This window comes from Malus domestica, chromosome 15 (genome assembly GCF_042453785.1).
Source record: "Malus domestica chromosome 15, GDT2T_hap1".
Taxonomy (NCBI): domain Eukaryota; kingdom Viridiplantae; phylum Streptophyta; class Magnoliopsida; order Rosales; family Rosaceae; genus Malus; species Malus domestica.
This window is the reverse complement of record NC_091675.1, coordinates 44,689,082-44,705,241: the sequence shown is the minus strand read 5'-3', so window position 1 is coordinate 44,705,241 and position 16,160 is coordinate 44,689,082. Positions and strand designations below refer to the sequence as shown.

Below are 16,160 nucleotides of genomic sequence, written 5' to 3'. Positions count from 1 at the left end.
GACTCCACCATTAGACCTAACGAGCCTAAGGTAGGACCAAGATGTAATGGACTTATGAGCAAGGCATTTGCTGGCCTGGTGTTAGGCCAACCAGGCCCGACTTTTTGTTGGATGATGTCGGAATCAAATTTTCCTATCCAAGTTGAAGAACTTGGTAATTCTTTTAAGCACATTATTTTTCATAAGTGCGCGGTTGGAATTTAATCAAATGAAATACATTTAGTTAAATCTAACCATTACTTTTTGTGTTTTGATGTGGAGGAGGGCACTCATGGCCAACTATTGTCGCACTTATGGGTCTACTTGAGACATAAATGTTCACCCACGACCCATCCCCATGCACTGTTTTGCACATAAACCACCATATTGGTGAGTATCCCACCGTATTCTGTATAATAACTATACACTATCTATACCAATATGGTAAAAATACGTTCCCCAAATACTATGTACACCGTGCGCACAACCCAAGTGCACGGGCGAGCAAACCTCCTGCTTGGGATTGCTTTTGGAACGACTAAAAATGCTCTTTGATAATAAAAAAAAAACGTTTGTATTTGGCATAAACACTTGCTAATAAAAATGATTTCTGAAAAAAATCCAGTAAAATGCTTCTTCAAGAGTAATCGCCTGAATCTTAATCAATAGATTCAATAGCACTTGTGAACAAAAATGGTTTCTAAAGAAGCAAAATCCCACACCAAACTGAACTGAAACTTATCTGTTATCCAGCATTTCATACTATGCTATTTTTTGCTTAACTACTTAGCTTAAGCATTTCAGTTCAAGGTTCGAAGCAAAAACCCCGAATGGGATATCTAATGTAACAAAATTAACTTTAATGAGTCTCAAGAAGCCATGTATCAAGTCACAACGAAGATCACCTTACACATATAGTAGAACCTAATCATTCGGAAACTTAGCAACACGACAACATTGTCAAAGAAAATCGAGAATTTCATTCAGAGAAAAGAAAGGGCAAGTCTCAAAACAAAACACTACACTCAACATAGAGGTATCATCCTACTCTCCTTCACTGACCACCAGGCAGCGTCTTGATAATATCCGAATCACCTGAAGATAATACCAAATGATAAAGTTAGCCAAATCAGTTTTTCACAGGTCGGCAAACAAATCGCTTAGAATGATATGAAAACTATGAAGTACCTGCATCAATGATGCTAAGGCAAGACACCCGGAAGTACTTTCCACATGCTGTACCGAGCTCAACATTGTCTGAAAATAGAACAAATGGTAAGCCAGATGAAAGGATGCAAGTATAGTTGGCAAACTAATTCTCATTTTATTAAAATAAAATGAATAAAAGCATAAGACTCAGCATTCTGCAGCATATATGATCATACTTATGTTATACATGGGAGCATGAAGAAAGACCCGAAATACTAATCAGTAAAGGGCATTCCTATTCCATACAGGATACAGCAATAGACGATAAATAAAAGGCATTTTATGCATGCGAGAATATCGAACATAATGAGAGTAGTGTGACCTAAGAGTAACTCAACTAGACTAAGCAACAACATTTTACCACAACAAACCAATATTTCAGGGAAGGAAGACATATGTTCCTAAATCATGCAAACACAGAACAAGATGTGAAAGGAGGAACTGATGAATACCCACAACGAAGTATACCGTCCAGTGAAAATCCAAGAGCCAATAGGGTAAGGTAAGATGACCAAGGCAATCATGCACCATGGACTAATCGACACAGTGAGATAAGTTGCAACATCTAACAGCCAAGACATATGCCATTAATCCAAACCTTCTGTGTACCAGCAATCAAAGTTTCAACGAGAGCCGGTGACACCAGAACCATCTCGATTCATAATCAAGAGACAACAAGTAGACAAGTGAGAACAAGAATCATATTCTATAATGTTTATCCATATTCTCTTTCTATCGTCAAAGTCAGCAATTGCTGAGATTGTCCTTCATTCTTCAATCAGTGTACCCTCATTTTCCATCACTAATGAATCAACCACCTTATTACACACCTTGAATATATCACAATTTTAACATCTACTTTTGCTTCTTCAACACTTTCTAGTCGAGAAACAGCCACTTACTCTCACATAAACCCATCTCAGACTAACACAAACAATAACATACAACAAAAACAAATCAAAAACCAAATGAATAAACAAAAAATAAATCCAAATATTACTTCAAATATATGATAAATCTGGTAAAAATAAAATCTCATATAAACCTTCAATAAATCACTTACTTCCATTGTAGTGGTGAACCCCAACCTTGGCAAGCATAGCATAGTACTCGATCTCTGACTTCCGCAGAGGTGGGCAATTGTTGGAAATGATAATTAGCTTCCCTGCAATTTTCCAAAAAATAAAAACAAAATCCCAAATCGCAAAACTTGAAATTGAACACAAATCGAATCACAACAATTTAGCAAATAATCAAAAGGATTGGAGATTTCAAGAGATAAGAAATGTGCCTTTGGAGTTGCGAAGGGAATCGATGACGGTCTTGTAGCCAAGAGTGTACTTGCCACTCTTCATGACGAGAGCGAGCCTGGTGTTGATGCTCTCATGGGTCTTCTTCGTCTTCTTCGGGGCCACCATTTTCGACGATTGAAGGTTCTTCGCTGCTGCTTGAAGGCTTTCTCTCTCTCTCTCTCTCTCGCTCTCTGCGGCCGAAGGTGAACAGGCTTGAAGAAGTGGGGAAGGGATGGTTGCTAGGGTTTAGTATATGATGCCAATGAGAGATGGGCTTGCACGTGCCAGTCGCGTGAGTTGCCCAGGTAAATTAGGGTTTCGGTTTTTTCATAATTACATTTTGCACCCTTGTATTTAGCATACGTGACAGTTTGGTCCTTCCTACACGTTCACATATATAATATGGCAAGTTCATTGTAAGACTTAACCTACTCTCTCACTCTCTTAGTGTAGAGATTATCGTTTATTAAAAAAAAATATATCATTTTTGAATTTCAGAATTTTAGGGTCATGATATCAAATTGAAGAGAAGGATTCTTGTGTAGAGAGGAAGTGACTTGCTATATTGTAGCATTGGTTTGGTTGATATATTTGTAAGGTTAAAGTGGGCATGATGGTGGCTGGGTTTCCTATTCAGCATGGCAGCATCATCTATTCTTGCACACTTGACACAATTGAACTACTAAGGTAGAAATTTTAATTATATTGCCATGGTGGTGGCTGAGAGTAGGAACTCTTAAGATTGTGAGGGGTGGTTGTAGGTGTTGTTTATTTTATTTTATTTTTTAATTTTAATTATGAATGTATTCATAAGATTGTGGGGTGAAAAAAGAAAGTACTTATGAAATTTAAAAAATGTGGAGTGCATTTATAAGATTGTGGGGTGTTAATAAAACAATTGGTGCATATTATGCGCTGACTTTTTGCTTGCACGTACAAACAGTTGTTGTTGCGTAAATTTACATTCATCATTTGATAACAAATAAGAACTTTCTTTTGAAGAAACTGTTATTCTCAATGCATCCCGCTCCAACTGCATCACCTGCTCTGTCACCTTATAAAACCCTTGTCCTTTGCCTCTCATTCACCCTCTCATCTTCAGAATCATCAAGTACTTGAATAAAGTCCATACCTTTTCCTCTCTTGTCTATCTCATCTCTCTTTTTCTCTTTCTCTGTTTCAAACACTTTCACCTTAGCAGGCTTTGTTGGAATCAAATTCGCGCATCGTCGTCCCTGGAAGAGTGTTTGATCGGTCATCATAAGAAAGAGCAAACAAATCATGAAATTCCTAAAGTACCGATGTGGTACCAGCCAAAGGTTCTCCAATGGTCAAGTTAGTTAAGGTTTATAGAACTCAAATAGTAGGCAAGAGAGCTAGGAGCAATATGAATGCATGTATCCAATATCAGAATACCTTTTGTTGATGCACAAAACCGGAGGTCTTGGAACAACGTAAATCCGACCGTGAATCTGCATGAAATGTAAATAACACAAGATGTATCGTGGTTCACCCCAAGGTTTGGGCTACGTCCACACTGATTATGTATTTATCTGAGGGAGAGAGAGCTATAAGAGTGAGAGCTTTGAGAGGGGTGAGGGGCCTTAAGAATTGGTCTCCCCTAATTGTGAGGGTGAGGGGTCCTTTTATAGAATAAGGACTCCTCACTTATTACATATTTGCCCATTCCTTTATCACATATGGTATAAACAGTAGTCCCCCAAGTCTTCAATCAAGAGAGTCTTTTGGCTGGAGACTTGAAATTCAGTCTATGTGTGGGCCGAAGTAACTAGATGTTGTCTTGAACTGATGCTCGATATGAGGCGGTGCTCAATCTGAAATGGTGCTCAACTAGAAGTAGCACATGTTGCGAAGCTGCTCGGCTCGTGGCTTATGTTGCCTTGGTTGGCTCGGCTTGTGGTGTTGAAGGTGAGGGAGTCCCTTTTATAGAATAAGGGCTCGATCCTCAATACATGAATGATGGGCTAGAGTTGATGTTCTCTAATAATGGTGAGGGAGTCCCTTTTATAGAATAAGGGCTCGCTCCTCAATACATAAATGATGGGCTAGAGTTGATGTTCGTGGCGAGGCGGTTGCTCAGTAGGCGGCGATGCTCTCTAATGATGGTGAGGGAGTCCCTTTTATAGAATAAGGGCCCGCTCCTCAATACATAAGTGATGGGTTATGAGTGATGCTCGCGGCAAGGCGGTTGCTCAGCTGGCGGCGATGCTCTTTAATGGAGGTAAGGGTGTCCCTTCTATAAAATAAGGGATCACTCCTCAGTACATGAATAATGGGTGCTCTCTAATGAAAGTGAGGGAGTCATTTTTATAGAATAAGGGCTCGCTCCTCAGTACATAAATAATGGGCTAAGTCCCCCAAGTATTTTTTATGAAGCCTCGTTGAGGCCCAATATATGGTACATAATGTAGTCCCCCAAGTCTTCGGTCAATAAAGTCTGTTGGCTGGAGACTTCAAATTGAATCCATGTATGGGCCGAAGTGGCGGTTGTTCGGATGCGGTATTTGTATACCCTGCACTGAAGCTTTGTAAGTAAAGCTTTATAAGTGAAGCTTTGAAGATGGAGCTCTGTAAATGAAGCTTTTGAAGCTAGAGCTTTGTAAATGAAGCTTTTGAAGCTAAAGCTCTGTAAATAAGGCTTTTGAAGCTAGAGCTTTTGTAAATGAAGCTTTTGAAGCTGATTGACATGAGTGATTCTCATGAATGTTTATGTTGATTAACATGAGTAATGCTCATGGATGTTGTCATGAGTGATGCTCATGAATGTTAACATGAGTGATGCTCATGGATGTTGACATGAATGATGGTCATGAATGTTTATGTATGATTGTCATGAGTGATGCTCATGAATGTTTATGTATAAATGACATGAGTAATGCTCATGTATAATTTAGAGTACTGGGCGTACTTTTGATCACTTGGTTGGTGGCATGAAGGAGAGTACGGGTTGTACCTTTCATCACCTGGTTGGTGGCATAAATGGCTAGTTGCCAAATGATATTAGAGTACAGATTGTACATTTCATCACCTGGTTGGTGGTAATAGCGACAGGTTGCCGAATAATTTTGGAGTACTGGGCGTACTTTTGATCACCTGGTTGGTGGTAATAGTGGCAGGTTGCCGAACAATTTTGGAGTACTGGGCATACTTTTGATCACCTAGTTGGTGCTATTTTGGGCTTATGGGCCTTCGCTCTCCACACAACATTCCAGCCCATTTATTTTAGACTTTTCCGTTTTTTTTTTGTTTTTTTTATTACCTTCTGATGGGGTTTATACAGATATCTCTGAAAGATAAGAAAAATAAAGTACATGTTTTCAGCATGTTGATGGGCATCTTCTGGTCCAACAGAAAGTGGAGACGGGGAACCTTGGTGGGCATCTTCTTATCTTTCATCATGTTATCCCGTGGGATAGTGGAGCATCTTCTTTTCGGCTTTTCCTTTTTTGCTTTCTTTTCCTTTTTTGCTTTCTTTTGCTTTTACTTTCTCTTTTTTGCTTTTGTTTCTTTTGCTTTCCTGCTTTGCTTTTGCTTTTGGCAGATGGCAGGAATAATAATAGGCTAAGTATTGAAAAAGCTTATCTTATTCGTGAGTGTTTTTCCAGATAGTGGGATGGTGGACTCTCTGTGGCTACTCATCTTCACACCAAACATCCTGAAAATACATACAAGTTGCAGAATTTATACCGAAGGTGGGCCCACCATCACCGACATCCCTATATTCATTCTTCTCATTGCTTGCGTTGCCCTTGGTTTTTGATAGACGGATCGAGAGGACCGTCGACGCAACACACAGCAGCAGCGATGGGGAAGGAAAAGCAGCACCAGTTGATGCAGAACCTATTCGATGATCAATATACTCCTCGTGACCAGCGAGGTTGATCTTCTCCTTGTGACGGTAGTGACACCATGCAAGCTCCGAGTCCTGAAGATACTAGCAAGAACATAGTGGAGATCATATTCCAATCCAACTGGCTGAAAAAAGAGACCCCAATCTGCAAAATTGACCGCATCTTTAAAGTCTACAACGCCCAAGATACCATCACCAAATTCGAAGAGTATAGAGACTTCATCAAAGCAAAAGCCACCAAGCTCCCCAAGAAACACCCATGCTGCATCGCTGACGGCAACGAGCTCCTTCATTTCCACTGCACCACCTTTGCCTGTTCCCTTGGCCTCAATGGCTCCTCCAACCTCTGCAACTCAATCCCACACTGCAATGTTTGCAGCATTATAAAAAAAAAACACAATCCCACGCTGAGACAAATTCGCACAAAAAACCAAAAATTAAGCAGCACGACTAGCGGAGCTGGTTTATTTGGTTTCGTTGACCTTTAATTTGGGATTTAAAGAAGACGGCCAGGAGAGAGGCGACTCCCGCGTATTTCAGTAAGCTCCGAGCAGCGTCGTTGTTGGAGATCGACGAAGGTGTTGAAGAAGTTCCATAATGAGGTGTCGTCAATGACGGCGTGGTTGACAGAGCATCTAATGAAAACGGCGTCACTAAGGTCAGTAACCTGGACAGCCAGGATTGCATTGTGGTGGCCGGAGTAGTTGAGTATCATCTTGAGGTCGCTGTCACCGTCCACGGCGAGCCTAGATCGCCGTCGCCTCGAATATATCTCCGAGACCCACTACATCCTTCTCGATCTTGTCGTAGGGTACATTGTAGGGTGAAGAAATCAAACTTGTCGGTGCGGGTAATGGCGGAGGCCATGTCGTTTTTCTGGAGAGCTCGACGTTTGCTCTCCTCCGCTTGGTGCTAGGAGCGGATGGTGAGCTCGGGGATGAAGAAGTCGCATGCCTCGCATGCCTTGGTGAAGAGGACGGGGGCCTCGGCGGAGATCATATGGACGTCCTCGTCGGCCTTCATGATCTTCTTGATGCGGGCGAATGAGAGCTGGTGATGGTGATTTTTGTCATGTGGGAAGTGTGGGAATAGCGGCTACCAACATGATTCAATACACTTTTTTCTTCCCCATATTGATCCCGATCTCAGAAAATTTGGGGGAGAGAGAGCTAGAGTTTGTGTGTGTTCTGGGTTTTTAGGATTGAGAAATTTGGATCTGTGGTTTTTTTTTTTTTTTTTTTTTTGGTTTGGTGTTTCTGCAGATTCACGGTGGAGGTGAAAAAACAAAAGAGAACCGACATAGTTTTTTTTGTGTCGTTTCCCACAGACGGCGCCAAATGTTGATTGTCATATCCCAGCCCGGGTCCACCACATCCCGGCCCGTTCCACCATCGTAGCATGATATTGTCCGTTTTGGGCTTACCATTCCCTCACGGTTTTGTTTTTGGGAACTCACGAGCAACTTCCCAGTGGGTTACCTATCCTGGGAGTGCTTTGGCCTCTTCTCGCTTAACTTCAGAGTTCCTATGGAACCCGAAGCCAGTGAGCTTCCAAAAGGCCTCGTGCTAGGTAGGGATAGGAATATACATTTAAGGATCACTCCCATGGGCGATGTAGGATGTTACAATCCACCCCCCTCAGGGGCCCGACGTCCTCGTCAGCACATTTCCGGCCAGGGATTGGCTCTGATACCATTTTGTCACATCCCAGCCTGGGTCCACCATATCCCGGGCCCGTTCCACCACCGTAGCACGATATTGTCCTCTTTGGGCTTACCATTCCCTCACGGTTTTGTTTTTGGGAACTCACGAGCAACTTCCCAGTGGGTCACCCATCTTGGGAGTGCTCTGGCCTCTTCTCGCTTAACTTCGGAGTTCCTATGGAACCCAAAGCCAGTGAGCTCCCAAAAGGCCTCATGCTAGGTAAGGATGGGAATATACATTTAAGGATCACTCACTCCCCTGTGCGATGTGGGATGTTACATTGATGTATAAAACCGGAGGTCTTGGAACAACGTAAATCTGACCATGAATCTGCATGAAATGTAAATAACACAAGATGTATCATGGTTCACCCCAAGGTTTGGGCTACGTCCACAATGATTATGTATTTATCTGAGGGAGAGAAAGCTCTGAGAGTGAGAGCTTTGAGAGGGGTGAGGAGCCTTAGGAATTGGCCTCCCCTAATTGTGAGGGTGAGGGGTCCTTTTATAGAATAATGACTCCTCACTTATTACATATTTGCCTCTTCCTTTATCACATAATTACATTTAAGTCCCCCGATTATTTGTACGATATCTAAATACGAGGCCCTAAATATGGTATCAACACCTTTGATGAACCCTAAAATGGTGTATTTATGTTAGTCGAGAGAAAGACCTTTTAGGATAGTGAATTTGTCATAAACTATACTATTTCATTTTAGGATTATGATTAGTTGTGGCTCAAGTCAATCTCTAGAAGAGTCACCAAAGATATAAGAAACTAATCTGATCCCCAGTCGGATCAGGCTTTCGTTTCTTGCGAAACAAGTAGGTCATTCTTGATAAGGCATGTAGGCCATGCCTACCATTTATGGGTCTAACAGAGTGTGGTGGCATGGTGGATTTGTTTATGCGGCACAACCCCGATTAGAGCTGTCTAGTCCATGACCAATCTATGGAGGCGCACATACTCCATTATGCATCAATGTAGTCGGTGAGATTTATGATCCCACAAATTAACCATACTTTTCGGAGGAATGTTGTTCAAAATTGTTGATCCACGTGCAAATGTTGCCTCGTAAACTATGTTTGATTGAGGAGTCGTTTCGAATTCTAGCATGATTGCATCAAAAGATATGCATGTTTGTGCAAATTGATTGCAGACAATCATATCGATTACATTAGCTATCACAAAGTGTGTGTGCGAATGTCAAGGGTTGCTTTTTGCTGTTCCAATATGAGGCAATTGTTCCATGACACAAATCTCGAGGCACATCATTTCAGAATATGCCTCTTCACTCAGTTTCGTTTCTTCACTTTCATAAATTTTCTATGTTTTATGCAAAAAAAAAAAAAAAAAGTCTTGTGATTTCAAAATTCAAAAGCACAAACCTAGACCTTCATTCTTTTGAATCTTTGAAAATATGTCTTCCTCCAACGATGCCCAAGATTCCTAATCCAACCCACAAACTTGTATGAGCCTCCATTAGTAGAAGAGTGCAAGGTTTTCTCCTAAAAGAGAAGGCATCTCTTGAATGGCTGCAGCTAGAAAGCCGGAAAGAACATTCTGGTAGGTCATCCTATCTCTTCCTTTCCAAACCGTTTATGTACTTGGATTCACCCCTGGTATCTAGATCATGAGTTGAAATTTCTTATTTCAGACTTCTTAGACGAGGTTTTCATATGCTGTAAGATTATGTTGTGAAATCTTACACCTTCATCATTTCAGATCATTACCAATTTTGAGTACCTAAATGAGTGGTATGGCGCAGGGTTGGGGATCCATGAGTTTCTTGTCCTACATACCATTCAGACTAGTGCCAAAGGAATGTACTTCTTCTAGGCTTAGACTAGTCTTAGTTGGGATGTTTACATCACCAACTTGCAGGAGACTTGAAGAATATGTATCTAGAGTGTGTGTCCCTTATGTTCTGGTTGTGGATTTGGAAATGGACAACAATATCACCAAAGTTGATCCTTGCAGGCCACACTTGATCAACTGGCATTTAAGATGATCCTAGAGAAGCATAAGTATTGGATACGGTTGTTTAGTCCAAAACGGGATGAAGACAATGACAAGTCCACCAATATCCTTCATTGCTCACTTAATCTGATCTAGATTGATGCAGGCAAGGCTAGGAAATGGACGCAGACTCTAGATAAGCCAAGAAGGACCAGGAAATCCAAGAAGTTTGAGGAGATAATATAGAGAAAGAAGAAGACCATTAAGGATGGATCTTCTAAAGTGACCAAAATAAGAGCAACAAAGTCTGGTTGAGTAAAAGGGAGTGAGATGATTGATCTTGAAGAATATAAGAGAGAGAGAGAGAGATGAGAAATGATGTGCTAAGGTGAAGGCACAAAAATATATTGAAAAACGGAAAACCATCTTGTTGGTCTAGGACTCTACTGAAAAAAGCAAAAGAGACACAAGAATCAGACTAAACCACCATTGTAGTGGTGCCGTAACAGTTGCAGCATTTAGCTAGGCTGCTATCGAGGGCGAAAAATTCTTCTAAAGTATTGATAAGGACTTGGACGATTGAAGCTGTCTTGGCAAGGCCACAAGTTGCTTCTACCCTATTAGTGGATGTTCCAATAGAGGGATTGATGCACCAAGAGTTTGCTCTTGCTAAAGCAACAAGTCTTACTTTAGGAGCAAGTTCTTCAGCTGGTGTTGCTTCGACAACTTATTATTCTAATAAGGCCTATATAGGAGCAGCAATCTTTACCTTACGAAACTCGAGGTTTGGAGAATGGACTTTTCTTAAGCCATAGTTCACCTAGGCATTTCTTTGGCTAATATGGAGAACGCACTAATGAATGAGATGTTAATCTAGACTTCATATCAACATCGATATGTTGTAAGTATCTTTCAACACTTGTGAAATTTCTGAGATTTGTTAGTCTTCATTCCTCTGTGATAACTTGCTCATTTGGTTATTCCCATATGTGCACTGAGTTGTCATACTAGGCCAAATGGAGAAGATAAGGATAATGGAGCAGGCTTGAAGAATGATGGCACATCCTGAGGAGTCATTGTGAAAATGATGCCAATGCATTCAAGGAGAAATATGTAGAGTTGGAAAAGGCAATAGCATAACGGAACAATGCGGAAAACGGTTAAGAGATTGTGCAAAATGGCTATCTCAGCAAGTTCTTGATCCAGAGGCAAAGTACCAGATACTCAAGAAAGAGTTTAAGGTTTGCCAAAAGTCTTCTAAAGTAAAGACATCATCCTTAGAAAAGTCTTTGCGTGAGACAGAGCAAAAAGCAGCAAGTTTGACCAATGACCTTCAATCGGTTATGAGAGACGTGAATAATTTGTCCAAGTCGTCATCAAAGACGGATCAACTTGCTACTCTGCGAAGTAAAGCAAAAGGAAGATGAGCATTCCATTTTTGTCTGACATATCAGGATGAGAGTGAGGCAGATGTGAGAGAGGCGTGGACATCCTTCGAGGAGAAAGGAACGCCCAAGTACAAGTAGGGTTATGAGGCAGATGATGCCCCTGATGCTAATCCGAATTAGGGCGATGACTATGAGGCTATACTGTCAAGAGAGGCAAATGATGCCCTTGATGTTGATGATGTTCATTCCGAAACCTCCATTGTTCATTTTGATAGTGATGATGTCAATTTAATCCAATCCAAGTCAAGTGAAGAAGTTCTAATGTTCACCAATAACGGTGTTTAAGTTTGAGTTCTGCTAAGCCCATCCCTTTGTCTTATTTCTCCACCCACTTTGAACTCATAATTTTATTGCCAAATTTATCCTTGTGTAAAATGACTTTCAAAGACCTAAAGACAAACCAATCATGTCTTGCCACATAATTACTAGTTATATAATTGAAAGTTTTAAAACCTAAAATATCAAAAATAAGAATAAAGGAAAAAAAATAAAAATAAAAATCCCTACCCAATTAGAACCCCGATAATACCCTCAACCTCCTTCCCTCACGGCGGTGTCACTTGTCTCTCTTAGTACCCTCCATCGCCTCTACAACAATCAACCCAATAAAATCCCATTTCCTTAGATAATCCATTATTAGGGTTTAAAGATTCAATCTTTTTCCTCCAAGTTATTTAAAATCTTGCCAAGTACAAGTATTCACATACATATCATATGGATGTTACTTGAGCTAGTGGCTGGCAAAAACCAACCGAGAAGGGAGATACTTAGGAATAGACTAGTTTAGGGTTTAGGGGACTCATGGATACCGGAGCAGTTTTGGGGATGTGGTGGTGTTGATAGGAGCATATATATGCAACTTTGTTAGCTTATTTCTTTGCATTTACTTAGTTAGTTTCTATTTCTTATAGTGATTTAAGCTATTTTTGTGTGTTTCTAGGTCCAATTGGCAAAAGTGACAAAAAAGGGCAAAATGGAGCAATTTAGAGCAATTTTGGACTTGGATTGGATAGCATGCGTATGGAGCATAATGGATGGACGTTTTTGGTGACAAATGATGCTACAAATCTGGAAGAATTAAATTAAGACTTGGAAGACAAGGAATCAGTTGAAAACAAGGAAACCTTATCCAATCTTATCTTATCCAACCTTATCCAAACTAATCTTATCTTATCCTATCCTAATCCTATCTTACCTTATCTCCAGCTGAAAGAGGGAGTCCGTGTTATGTTTTAACAATGCATATCTAATTCTTGAAGTCCTCAAATCATGCAAACAATTTAATCCATTTTCTTCTAGAATTGTGTCGTGCCCTATCCTTGTCCACCAAGGATTGGTGCCGTGAGTTTCCCTATATACACACACATTGTGCTACAACTTTGAGGAGGGGATTTTTCAGAGAGAGTTTAGAGAGAAAATACATCAGTTTGCACAGATTTCTGAGAAATTTAAAGACTTGTGCCGTGCTTGTGAGAAAGGAATGAGAGAAAGAGTTTTGAGCCGTGCTGCATCCGAGGATTGTGCAATCTGCCATTGGATTGCTGGAGCGTCTTGGGTTCTTTCTATCCTTAGTTATAGTTTCGATGTTTATTTTAGATTGCTTTTCAACTATGACAAACATGTGTATCTAAATTTCTTTTTAGCTAAAGGTGAATTCGAAGCCATGCTCTTATGTTTTATATAAATTGATTACATCCAGTTATTGTTTCGTAGACCATGAATGTGATTTACTTATCTGTTTTATAGAGAACTTATTATGTATGTTGATTAAGGACACGTACTTAGTTTGCATGCAGGGATTTGATGCTAGAATATAAGGGAATTTCACCTAATCATTATGAACTTATATTTGCAAGTAGTAAAAGCCACTAGTAATGATTGAGTTAAGTAAATTCCTTGAGGAGTATCATGCAGTTCATAGTTACGAATGCTTTGTCAATGCTTATGATTTTCACATAACTTAATGATCTTTGATATGTATCTCTATCATGCTATTCATAGTTAGGGAATTTGAGAAGAATAATTTGGTTACGTCACTGAGTCCAATTCAATGAACTTAGGAAAATCTGAGTGTTAATTAGTGCTGGTCACAATTAATTTGGGGCATTGTCATTCGTGGTTTATAGAAATAATAACCGGAAATCAATTTGTATGCATCTGTTTCATGTGTGGAGAAGAATCCTCTAGCTAGCCTTTCACCCAATTTTCGTCCAAACCTACTTTGTTTCTGCAATTTACTTGTTTTAAGTCAAAATTTCGTCCAAAAACCTCCCCTCTTAGTGTTTTGTGTTAGTTTTGTCTAGTTTGCAGTTTTTAAGTCTAATTTGAGTTGATTAGCATCCCTCATAATCCTCTGCCTAGAACAATCGCTACTTACTCATACTACAATCATCTAAATTATAAGGTTTAATTTGTGTGTTAGTTTATACCACATTAAATTTTGGCGCCGTTGCTGGGGATTAGCAAAATTGCTAATCTTCCCTTTGCTTATGTTTTTATTTTTCTTGTGTTTTTTATTTTGTTTTGTTTTGTTTTCTTTGTTTTAGGTGCTAGTTTATGACTAGAAGTTCTCAACCAGTTCGTAGGCATATATTAGAGTTTGACGACGATTTTGAACGAACTTTGAGAAGGAAGAGGAAGCAACTAGAACCTAATCCACCTAGTTCTAGTTCTGAATCCGAATTTGAAGAAGAGGAAGAGGAAGAGGAATAGGAACAAGACATAGTTGTAGACAATCGAACAATTAAGGAATTTTCAGCCTCGGGATTGGACAATGTCATCCATCTTTGCATTCAATACCCTATAGTAGCTCAAGGCAAGACCGATGAGTTTGAATTGAAGTCCAGTTTGCTGCATCACATTCCCAAATACCATGGGCTATCCGTGGAAGATCCGAACAAGCATTTGAAGGAATTTGAAGTGGTGTGCTCGAGCATGACACCAATCAACTTGGATGACAATATTCTAAAGATGAAAGTCTTTTCATTCTCTCTTTTGGAAAAGCCTAAGGATTGGCTCTTTGAATTAGCACTTGGAACCATCACTTCTTGGGAAAGTATGAAGAAAACGTTCTTAGAGAAATTCTTCCCAACGTCAAGAGTCATTCTTTTGAGAAAGAGAATTAGTGGAATCCAACAAGGCCAAAGAGAATCATTTCCAGCGTATTATGATCATTTTAAGACTTTAGTTACATCTTGTCCCCAACATCAAATGAAGGAAGAGCTTTTAATTCAATATTCTACGAATGACTACTTCCAATTGAGAGACAAATGCTAGATGCCTCGGCAAGTGGTGCTTTCATTGATAAAAAACCAGTTGCTGCAAAGATCTTGATAGAAAAATCGAGCCTTGAATGCACAACAATACGAAGGAGTTGGACAAGGAAACCCCTAACGGCATAATCAAGTTAATGAGGTAAATGCTATTTCAGAACTTCAATCCCAAATGGCTAATCTCTCTGTTCTTTTATCATAGGTTGTTGAAGGATCCAAGGTGCAAGGAACAAGTGCTTGTGGCGTGTGCTCTATGCAAGGACACCCAACTGATCAATGTCCTCAATTGATATAGAATTGGGGATATGAAAGTGCCAATGCCATAGATTATCAAGGCCAAAATTAACCAAGGACTAACCCATTCTCCAACACCTACAATTCGGGCTGGATAGATCATCCAAATATGAAATGGAGGGAACCTCAAACTCAACAACAAGGCGGATATAGACAGCCACCTCCTGGGCTTTATCAAAGGCCATTTGCACCATTATAGCCTCACCTACCATCTGCCCAACCAAATTCAGGTTCGTTAATGGATAATGATAACATTCTTCAAGTACTAACTTCTTTGACACAGGGCTTACAAAATCAAGCCAAGGAGGTGGGCGAATTGAAGAATCAAATAGGGCAGATGGCAGAATTCATGGGACAATTCAAAGAACAAGGCAAACTGCCTAGTTCAACTGTTGTCAATCCAAATGGAGGCTTTGAAACCGCTAAGGCTATCATGTTAAGAAATGGCATGAAGATTGGAACCAACCCAAAATCATCCAAGCAAAGCCAAATAGAGGATGAAAAGCTGCTGTAAGAAGAAGAAGATGAGGATAAAGCTACGACAAGGGAAGAACAACCCTTGCCGTAGCCCCCTAAGAATCCCATACAATCCCACTAAGGTAAGGTTGGTTCGAATCAAATTCCTTCTAACCCTATTACATTAAATGTGCCTTTTCCTCGCAGGTTTATGAAATCTAGGAAAGCAGAGAACGAAAAAGACATCTTAGAAACCTTCAAGAAGGTACAAGTTAATATCCCACTTCTTGATGCAATAAAGCAAGTTCTAAAGTATGCTAAGTTTTTTAAGAAGGTTTGTACAACAAAGAAACGGATTCCCGAGAAGGAAGTGGTACATGTAAGTGAAAATGTCTCTGTAGTTTTGCAAAGAAAGCTGCCACCTAAATGCAAAGATCCAGGTAGTTTCACTATCCCTTATGTTATTGGCAATACAAGGTTTGAACATACTATACTAGATTTAGGTGCTTTCATTAATATCATGCCATATTCTATTTATACATCTATGAATCTAGGAGAGCTCAAAAATGATGGTGTCATTATTCAATTAGCTGATCGATCTAATGCATATCCAAAATGAGTTTTGGAAGATGTTTTGGTGCAAGTAGACCATTTGATTTTTCTAACAGATTTTT

At 40.0% G+C, this 16,160-nt stretch overlaps 1 protein-coding gene across 1 annotated transcript; it reads right to left on the bottom strand.

The window, feature by feature from the left end:
* Window positions 1–819: 819 nt before the first annotated feature.
* On the bottom strand, window positions 820–2,848 carry LOC103401251 (large ribosomal subunit protein eL30-like). The gene is made up of 4 exons (XM_008339962.4): window positions 2,480–2,848; window positions 2,252–2,353; window positions 1,168–1,236; window positions 820–1,074 (listed from the first exon to the last, which is right to left on the bottom strand). Exons 1-4 carry the CDS (start codon window positions 2,604–2,606, stop codon window positions 1,034–1,036), a joined length of 339 nt encoding a protein of 112 aa, XP_008338184.2. The 5' UTR covers window positions 2,607–2,848; the 3' UTR covers window positions 820–1,033.
* Between the last annotated feature and the right edge of the window lie 13,312 nt (window positions 2,849–16,160).